This window comes from Haplochromis burtoni, unplaced genomic scaffold, assembly GCF_018398535.1.
Source record: "Haplochromis burtoni strain Fernald_Lab_line unplaced genomic scaffold, NCSU_Asbu1 Contig_1235, whole genome shotgun sequence".
NCBI lineage: Eukaryota > Metazoa > Chordata > Actinopteri > Cichliformes > Cichlidae > Haplochromis > Haplochromis burtoni.
This window is the reverse complement of record NW_024583596.1, coordinates 20,783-30,095: the sequence shown is the minus strand read 5'-3', so window position 1 is coordinate 30,095 and position 9,313 is coordinate 20,783. Positions and strand designations below refer to the sequence as shown.

At 43.4% G+C, this 9,313-nt stretch overlaps 1 protein-coding gene across 2 annotated transcripts in view; it reads left to right on the top strand.

The window, feature by feature from the left end:
• The window catches only part of fmnl2b (formin-like 2b), a 32,653-nt gene that overhangs the window by 19,416 nt on the left and 3,924 nt on the right, over positions 1 to 9,313 (top strand). The window contains exons 10-22 of one of the 2 annotated variants that reach the window (XM_005952056.3): positions 1,620 to 1,694; positions 1,868 to 1,978; positions 2,121 to 2,270; positions 2,395 to 2,496; positions 2,731 to 2,951; positions 3,045 to 3,148; positions 4,237 to 4,422; positions 6,205 to 6,225; positions 6,775 to 6,899; positions 6,986 to 7,188; positions 7,809 to 8,043; positions 8,123 to 8,191; positions 8,298 to 8,378. In XM_005952056.3, the coding sequence (XP_005952118.1) occupies positions 1,620 to 1,694; positions 1,868 to 1,978; positions 2,121 to 2,270; positions 2,395 to 2,496; positions 2,731 to 2,951; positions 3,045 to 3,148; positions 4,237 to 4,422; positions 6,205 to 6,225; positions 6,775 to 6,899; positions 6,986 to 7,188; positions 7,809 to 8,043; positions 8,123 to 8,191; positions 8,298 to 8,378 (1,683 nt within the window). The remainder of the gene's footprint in view (positions 1 to 1,619; positions 1,695 to 1,867; positions 1,979 to 2,120; positions 2,271 to 2,394; positions 2,497 to 2,730; positions 2,952 to 3,044; positions 3,149 to 4,236; positions 4,423 to 6,204; positions 6,226 to 6,774; positions 6,900 to 6,985; positions 7,189 to 7,808; positions 8,044 to 8,122; positions 8,192 to 8,297; positions 8,379 to 9,313) is intronic. The other variant, XM_042216752.1, reaches the window with a different exon arrangement.

Here is a 9,313-nt window from a genome sequence, read left to right as displayed (position 1 = left end):
TACTCAGGGTTGAGTAACCCCGAACTGTCCAACTCGGAATATTCGGTTTCAGAAAGGCTGATAACAATTAGTTCAGTCAACGCGGAGTTGCTTTAACCCCAAGTTAAGCGCGCGCACGAGGATACATAAAGCCCTGATTAGTGGAGCACAGATTAAGCGAGTCACCATGGAGACGGAGGGAAAGAAGGCGCGGTCAATGTATTTTACAGCGCTTGAGGCCGAAATTCTGATGGCAGCATATGCCGATAACATGCAAATTCCGCGGAAAAAAAGTAACACAGCCTCAGCTGCAAAAGAAAGGGAGCATGCATGGCAAAACATAGCCGACAGAGTCAATGCGTGAGTGTTAATTTAAACATTGATCTAGGGATTTCCACCCATTTAACACGTTATTTATTATATTTTATTTTATTTTTTATTTTATACATTTTATTTTGTGATGTGATGTGAGCGCAGGTGCAACCCAACAGGCCCCAAACGTTCCTGGCAGCAAGTAAAAATGAAATATAAAAATATAGTCCAAACAGGTAAGGTGTAATTGTATTATGAGCCATAGTGCTTGGTCTGTTTGTCCAATGTAAATCAATTGCAGTTAGAGGCTACATTAATTTTCTTTCTGTAAGCACTTATTGAAATTATCTGAGCACATTACAAGTACATATTTGCTTACTCTGTATGCTCAAATGTGACCCGTTATAGCCAACAGAAAAAAAAGCGGAGGCCCGAAAAACAGGTGGGGGTCCTCCACCACCACCACTCACAGAGGCTGAGCAGTTGGCTTCCACATTTGTGATAATGTTGGCAGCATCACATATGATCTTCACAGTGCAGAGAACACAAATTAGCATCCATTACTATAATGAAATAATTTGTTAGTTTGAAATGCTACAGGGAACTATGTACCTGACATTAATGCTGTGGAAAGACTTCCTGTTCACATAGTCTCCTTCATTTACTGAAGGAGCAATGATTGGAATGTGAGTGCCATCTATACAGCCAATCACGCCTGGGAACCGTGAGAATAAATGTAAAATTTAAGTAGTAGTTCAAGTATCACCACATCATGAATTAAGTTTCGTTCATCCTGATACCTGCAATTTTGTGGCATCCCTCTTTGATAAATCTTGTGGGTCTATGACCGGGGAACACCACAAACGAGTACAGGAGACGTTTCAGTGCAACTGTAACATTCCTGACTGCCCGACAGACGGTAGCCTTGGAAACGTGCTCAGCGTCACCAATATTATACAGAAAGCTCCCGTTTGCAAAAAACCGAAGTGCAATACAAATAATATGTACAGAACTGAGAGATGTCCGCGATGTCACATGGCTAATATTATGGCCTGAGGATGTTATTCAAATAAATTATAGATTGTGCTGAGAAACGGTAACGTTCACACAGGAAATCATCAGGAAATGATAAAATGTCCAAACGCGCTCTAATCACTCTCTCCCGGCGGAGAGCTCTGCGGAGAATTTGGGCTTCAACATCTACTGGCTCTTCAAGGAAGGGCACGCCATGTCTGACACTTCCTACAGTCAGGTTTTGATTGATTGATTGATTGATTGATTGATTGATTGATTGATTGATTGATTGATTGATTGTTGATGTGTTGCAGGTGTGCTCTGAGTCAATGCGTTTTGAAAAGTTGATGGAACATTTTAAGAATGAAGATGACAACATCGACTTCTTGGTAACTTTGTCTCAAATGGGACCTAATATTTCAAGATTTTTCTTTTAAATTAATTGCATGAAATTTAAGATCCATTCAGGTCACAAAGTTTACATCTGTGTGACTTTGGTAACGTCAGACTTGCCTAGTGTGACATCATCAGGTTAATAATGGGCAGTGAAACATGTTTCCAGGTGGCCTGCATGCAGTTCATCAACATTGTGGTTCACTCTGTAGAGGACATGAACTTCAGAGTCCACTTGCAATATGACTTCACCAAACTCAACCTGGAAGAACACCTGGAGGTAAGACAGAAACCCACAATCAGAGCATCACAGTCACTCTCAGACAGAACGTCGTTTTAATTTACATCTAGTGCTGTTCAGAAAATGATGTGTTTCACCAAAACCTGTCTCCTCACCTGTGCCCTCACCTGTTTCACCTCAGCGGCTAAAGCACACAGAGAGTGACAGGCTGCAGGTTCAGATTCAGGCGTACCTGGACAACGTATTTGATGTCGGGACACTGCTGGAGGATGCAGAGACCAAAACTGCTGCTCTGGAGAGAGTCGAGGAACTGGAGGAGAACCTGGCCACGGTAAGACCTCCAGGTGGAGGGAGACAGGTGGAAACAAAGGAGTCAAGTCTTACAAGACATTATGATAAATCTCTGGTTTTGTGCTGACCTTCACCAGCCTCTTTCTTTCTCTATATGCCTTCAGATGTCAGAACGTCTGCTGGATGTGGAGAACGAAGCAATGTTGAAGATTGTGGAACTGGAGAAACAGCTGATGCAGACCAACAAAGAGCTGGACCAACTCCGGGTCAGTCTTGTTACTGTGGAAACCACATGTACATTGTCACCATGGAGCAAATAAATGAGGCAAATAAATGTATAAGAGTAGGTCAGATGGTGATAATGATGAAGAGACATCTACAGGGAATAATGTGGAGTTTACAGGGCTGAAATACTTTTTAAACATGGGTTTTATAAAATATTGGACTGTTCTTTGGCACCACTCTTGCCCCTGACTCACCATCACCGCTTACCTCCGCAGGATGTGTATGCCAGTGCTAACTCACAGGTGCATACCTTGCGGCGTATGGTACGGGAAAAGGACCAGACGATCCGACGTCAGAGTCGTCTGGAGCGTCAGGCTCAGGAAGCGCAGCAGGCCGGAGGACCCGGAGCTCCTCAACCACAGAGAGGAGAGGGCGATGGAGGGGTGGCTGATTCTGCCTCTCCATCACCTCCACCCTGTCCTAACCTGTCCCCTAGGTGAATCACAGGACCTAGAAGCTGTAGTATCTCACAGTTAAAAACTTCTGGCTAAGGATTTTGTTTTTGATTGATTTTGATTGATTCCTGCAGCCCTGAGACTGTAGCTTATCACAGTACGGGACCGGGGCTGGGCGGAGCCCCAGGCATGCTGGCCCCACCTCCTCCACCTCCACCTCCACCAATGCCAGGCACAAGTGAGTTGAACCTTGCAGGCACTGATGTTTCTAAGCTTCAAATCTTGCGGTCCTTAGATCCCATTAGAGATTGGATGGCTGATAATTATCTTCAACTAAATGCTGATAAAAGTGAAGTCATTGTCTTTGCTCCTGAGAATTTTGTTCCCCTCGTGGTTAAAAATCTAGGCCCTCCTGCTTCTTATATTAAACCCTCCATTAGGAACCCTGGTGTTACATTTGACCCAGCTCTGACGCTGGACACACACATTAAACCTTTGGTTCATTCTTGTTTTTACCGTTTAAGAAATATTGCTAAGCTCATTGTGTCACGCTCTGAATTGGAAATGTCTGTGAAGGTTCTCAGTCAGGTTTATATCTGGGACTCTCCACCATTTGACCTTAGAACTGAAGAAGCTTCTCGGATGAGAGGTGAAACGTCTTCAAGCAACTTAAAGAAGTCCAGACGCTTTTCTTTGCAAGCTCCTTTGACCTGAATTGGAAATGATTCTTCATGCTTTTGTTTCATCTCACTTATCTCAGATTATTGTAATTCCTTGTTTACTTGCTTAAGTAATGCCTCCCTGGAACGACTGCAGGGTGTTCAAAATGCTGCTGCCAGGCTTCTGACAAAGCATCCCAAATACTCCCATGCCACTCCCCTGCTGATTCAACTGCATTGGCTCCCTGTCAAGTTCAGGGTCCGTTTTAAGATTATAATCATGACCTATAGGGCCCTGCACGGTGTAGCTCCCATTTACATCGGCGATCATCTTCTTCCTTATCGCCCCAGCAGGTCCCTGAGGTCTTGCAACCAGGGCTTGCTGGTTGTCCAGCATACAAGGCTAAAAACAAAAGGTGACAGAGCGTTTGTATCAGTGGCCCCCAGACTCTGGAACTCACTCCCTTTGAGTTTGAGATCTGGGGACTCAGTCATTTCTTTTAGAAAGCAGTTAAAAACATATCTGTTTAAACTTGCTTTTGGTTGGTTTTGTTTGTTTGAGGTTGTATGTCCGTTTCTGTGAAGCACTTCGTGATTTTTACTTTACTTTACTGCTGAGTATCACCTGTGTAATGAGTAATAACATTGTCTTTTTTCTCCTCTTTAGTGTCCAACGGACCGTACCCAGCACCTCCTCCACCTGGTCCTCCTCCTCCTCCCCCTCCCCCTCCTCCACCTTGTCGGACCAGTGAGCTCTCCTCCGTCCCCATGCCCCCGCCTCCTCCACCTGTGGCCCCACCACTCCCAGGAACAGGGGGGTCACCTACAGTCATCTTTAACTCTGGACTTGCAGGTGAGACTGCAAACAGTGGGTTCACAGGCTGTTTAGAACTGAACCAAACCTGACCATCAAACTGTCCTTTCCACTGTAACCACACCAACACTACACCTGTACATTACTGCAGCCAGGTGAGGAGTAAACTCAGTTACAGTTAATCAGGACATGAACTATAGACATCAGTTTCACATCATTATTACGAAAAAAAAAATAGAAACTATAAACATGCTGACTCCAGCTGACACCAGCTGTTCTTGTTTTTTAGCCAGTTGTTAGTTCTCTTTACTTTTCTCAGTTGAGAAGTTGGTTTTTGGTAACATTTGGGTGAAAAACTAAGGTCTGCAAAGGTTGAACAGAAGGAGGTGGTTGTAGTTTGGGTCAGCAAATCTCAGTGAATCTGTGTTAGTTTGAGGTTTTCAACCTTTGGTTGTTCTTCCTAGGTTGTAGATTTGTCTTCTTCATAGTCAGAGTTTGTTTCTGAAATGTTGGAGAGGTAATACATCAGATCAGGGAAGAGCCATAAATAGAAGATCTGTTGAGGCCAGATGGTACTCATGCAGAGCAGGTAGTCAGTGAATCTGAGCCTTTGTTTGATGATGGTGGTGATAACTGGTGACATTGAACTCAGTTGAATTTGTTGAGAATTTGGATTGATTTGGAATTTGTGTTGCTCTGGTTTGGAGTTAAGGTTGTTTAAGTTTGGAGTTTAGCTTGGTTAAGAGCAAGGTTTTGCTCGGGTTGTTTTTGTCTGGTTTGAAGTTTGGATTTGACCAAACCATTGGTTGAGAGTTTGGCTTTTGGCTTGGATTCTTTTGGTTTAGGTTGGGTTGGTATTGATTATTTGGTTGGGTCCAGATTTGATTTAGGTGAGAGTTTGGTTTGGTGCGGACTGTTTTGGTTTGATTCAGTTCAATTCAATTCAATTTTCAATTCAGTTTTACTTATACATCACCAAATCACAACAACAGACAAGACATTTGGGTTAGGGTTAAGATTGATCTGGTCTTTGGCTGGTTTGGCTTGGATTAGTTTGGTTTGGACTCTAGTTTGATTGAGAGTTTGGTTTTGCTCGGTTTGTTTTGGTTTGGAGTTTGGCTTTCATTGATTGTTTGGTTTGGAGTTTAGGTTGGTTAAGGTTTGGTTTGCATCGTTTTTCCTTGGATGAATGCTTTGTTTGCTTTGGTTTGCAGGTGGCTGATGGACAGACTTAAATAAACAAGTGTCCTTGAAGTCCAAGAGGTCATAGAGTCCTTGTCTGCAAATTTCAGTCATGACGGTCTTCTCTGGTGGTTAATATTTACTTCTGGGAAGTTAATTTCTTATTAAATATTAAATATTTCCAACAGTCTCCATTGGTGAATGGATGCTGATATATACAGAGTATTACTTTTTTGGATTTTTCTCAGTTTAATGTTCTGTTCATACAGAAAAAGTTGCATATTGTTTGTACTATTGATGAAGAACCACTGAAGTGAAATGGAGCTCAAATCTCAGACTGTTATACTACTTATACCATCGTCACTAATAAAAGACATTAGAGATATTTGTTCCATCACATTTTATCAAAATAAAATTTACAGAACTGATTCAACTTCAGCAGCTTCACCAGAACTCAGCTCTCAGTTTACACAAATAACCACAGTTCAGATCTCTTTATATACGCTGTCTATTCCTTACAATTAAATATGTCACACCTTCAGCCGATGAGAGTCCAGAAATATTAGTCAGTGTGATAAATGTGTATGTTAACTGCCATTTTACTAACATGTTGTTTCTTTTCTTCTGTTTTGCTCACAGAGGGTGCTCTCAAATTGTTCTGTACGTTTACTTTCTCTAACATCTTCACAAAACACCCTTACTTCCCCACCCTCCATCTTCTTCCATTCCTCCATCACCTGGAAACCAGCCGCAGCCAGTCAGTGGCTGGTTTCTCTATTAATCAACTGCCACAATTGTCAGTCAGAGTCATATGTTTGATCCCACTTCTATGATGTGTGTTCAGACTGAAGGATCATACCTACTCTTACCTGAGAAGAGAAAAGATATAAATAAATAAAATAGAGTCCGAGGGATAGATTGGCTCTGATGAGACCCAAAGTAATGCACATCCATGAATTAAGTTGAAGACCTATATTGGTTATGCTAGAAAAACAGACTTCTGTTGGTCTGTCCCATACAGACCTGCTCACCTGTCGCACCTGTACCTGACAATAGTAACAGGTGCAGTGATGCCTGTTAACCTTCAGCAGTTTGGCACAAACTGATTGATCAGTCTGAACACACAGCTGGACTTTAGTCACTCGCAGTATCAATCTGAGGCCAGTCTCGTCCTCTCCTCACGTCTCCCTGCTCACATGTCTCGCACAGCGGTGAAGATAAAGAAGCCAATCCAGACCAAGTTCAGGATGCCGGTGCTGAACTGGGTAGCTCTGAAGCCAAGTCAGATAAACGGAACCATCTTCAATGACATTGATGACGAGTCCATCCTGCAGGTAACATCCACAGCAAGAGGCATCACTCAGGGCTGACAAAAGCTTTTCACCTGTTTAAAATCTGCGATGTCCTGTGTGTGTCTCAGGACCTGAACGTGGAGGAGTTCGAGGAGATGTTTAAGACCAAGGCTCAGGGTCCAGCTGTGGACCTGACGCTGTCCAGACAGAAGCTTCCTCAGAAAGCTCCGTCCAAAGTTTCTCTGCTGGAGGCCAACAGAGCCAAAAACCTGGCCATCACGCTGAGGAAGGCCGGCCAGGGGTCAGAGGTCATCTGCCGTGCCATCCAAACGTAGGTGGAACTGCACCAGGTTACAGGTGCCAGCGATGCCAGCTTGGTGCCAGAGTAAGAAATAGGCAAAATTGAATGTAGCTATGTTTATATAACAGCAGTGCACAACAGCAGTGTGTTTACAGGTGAGTTCAGGTGGGCATATGATTCTGTCCACCAGAGCTGCTGCTTTATGATCCATCGATCTCTTCATAGCTTTGATCCTTGACCTTCTTCTCTCTGCCTCCGATATCAGAGCTTTTAACATTTGGAGTTTGTTACCTCTGTTAGCTGAGAATTTACTCATGGTGGCTTCCATTCATCAGACAAACTGCCTTCACACCCAGCCTGAGATGACATCATAGAAGTTCCTCTGTCTCAGAGTACTTTAGAGTTTAAACAGCATCATAGTGAGCATCCCATGACCCCAATAAAAGCAGTCGGTTCTGGCCTGGCCTGGGTTCCATCAGTGATAATCAGACTTCAGATTCAGGCCTCAGAACTGAATCTGAGTCAGCCATACTGCAATGTGCCTGAAATCAATCAGGTGACCCTCTACAGGTGTGTTTAAGTGGCTTATTAGGTACCTGTGTACACTCTGAGTCACTCTATCAAATCAACCCAGTCCATCATCTCTCCAGGTTTGACCTCCGGACCGTTCGGGTGGACTTTGTAGAGTGTCTGACACGTTTCCTGCCGACGGAGGCTGAGTTGAAGTTGCTACGGCAATATGAGAGGGACCGAAAACCTCTGGAGGTGCTAAGTGATGAAGATCGCTTCATGATGCAGTTCAGTCGCCTTGAGAGACTCAGCCAGCGCATGACCATCATGACTTTCATGGGCAACTTCAACGACAACGTCCAGATGTTAACACCGGTGAGACAGATATACAGATAGGAAGGTATGCAAGTATATTGACAGGTGTGACCCATCTGACCGTCTTGTTTCCTTTCAGCAACTCCACGCCATGATCGCGGCCTCAGTTTCTATAAAGTCCTCTCAGAAGCTGAAGAAGATCCTCGAGGTCAGTCTGAGGTTACCTGTGGATATTCTGCCTGATTCTCTGTTTCTGTATCAATAATCAGTCAGTGTCATCAATACTCATTCTCAGCTGCTGTGTGTTGTCGTAGATCATCTTGGCTTTGGGAAACTACATGAACAGCAGTAAGAGAGGAGCGGTGTATGGATTCAAGCTGCAGAGCTTAGACCTGGTAACACACACACACACACACACACACACACACACACACTGAATCACTGATCCGACCAATCAGCACAACATGATTTTAATTAATTTTATTTTGAATTTCGTATCTTTATCACTTAAACAGCTTTAATTTTTAATAATTGACGTTTAACTGCCTGACATGTTTGGAGTTTATGTACCAAAATAAGCAATGACATCACATCTTGTGTCACATGAGTCGGTCATAGATCTCTTGACTTTTATAACTTGGTGTGTTGCCATGGCAGCTGGGTTGAACCAGTTTCTCGCAGATCTCCATCAGACATCAGCACAGGCGTCCCCTGCTGGTGGGTTTATTTATAGTCTGATACAGTGAATCCCACCAAAAGGCTCAGGCTACGTCCACACTAGCCCGGATAGATTTGAAAACGGCGTTTTCATCTGAAAACAATCCACGTCCACACTAGCGTTTTCAGTTATTTTCACAGAGTTGTGCGCCCACATTGAAACGGACGAGAACGCTTACATTCCAGTACTTGCGTGAAGCGCAAGAAGATTCGGCCCCCTTAATTTCCGTCAGCCGTTTATTTACTTTCCAACTCCTTGAAACGTCGCGGCAAAGCGTCAAGGAAAAGCACCACGTTTTTTAAATGGACTAACAATGAGGTGGAGTTGTTGCTGCGAGTAACACAAAAGAACAAAGTTGCAAAAGCGTGTGAGAATTAAATAATTTGAAGAAAAGCTACCTGAAGCATGTACAAGCTGATATTTATCTTTAATAGGGCTGTCAAAATTGATAGCAAACAAAACAACTGCTATCTTTGTTTAATTGGTCACATGACTGCATCACATGACTAAAATGCATCATCGATTCGAAAGTCTCCATTTTCACTGTCCACACTGCGACGCAAATGCACTGTCTTCATATTTATTCGTTTTCGAGAGCGTTTTCAAAAACGC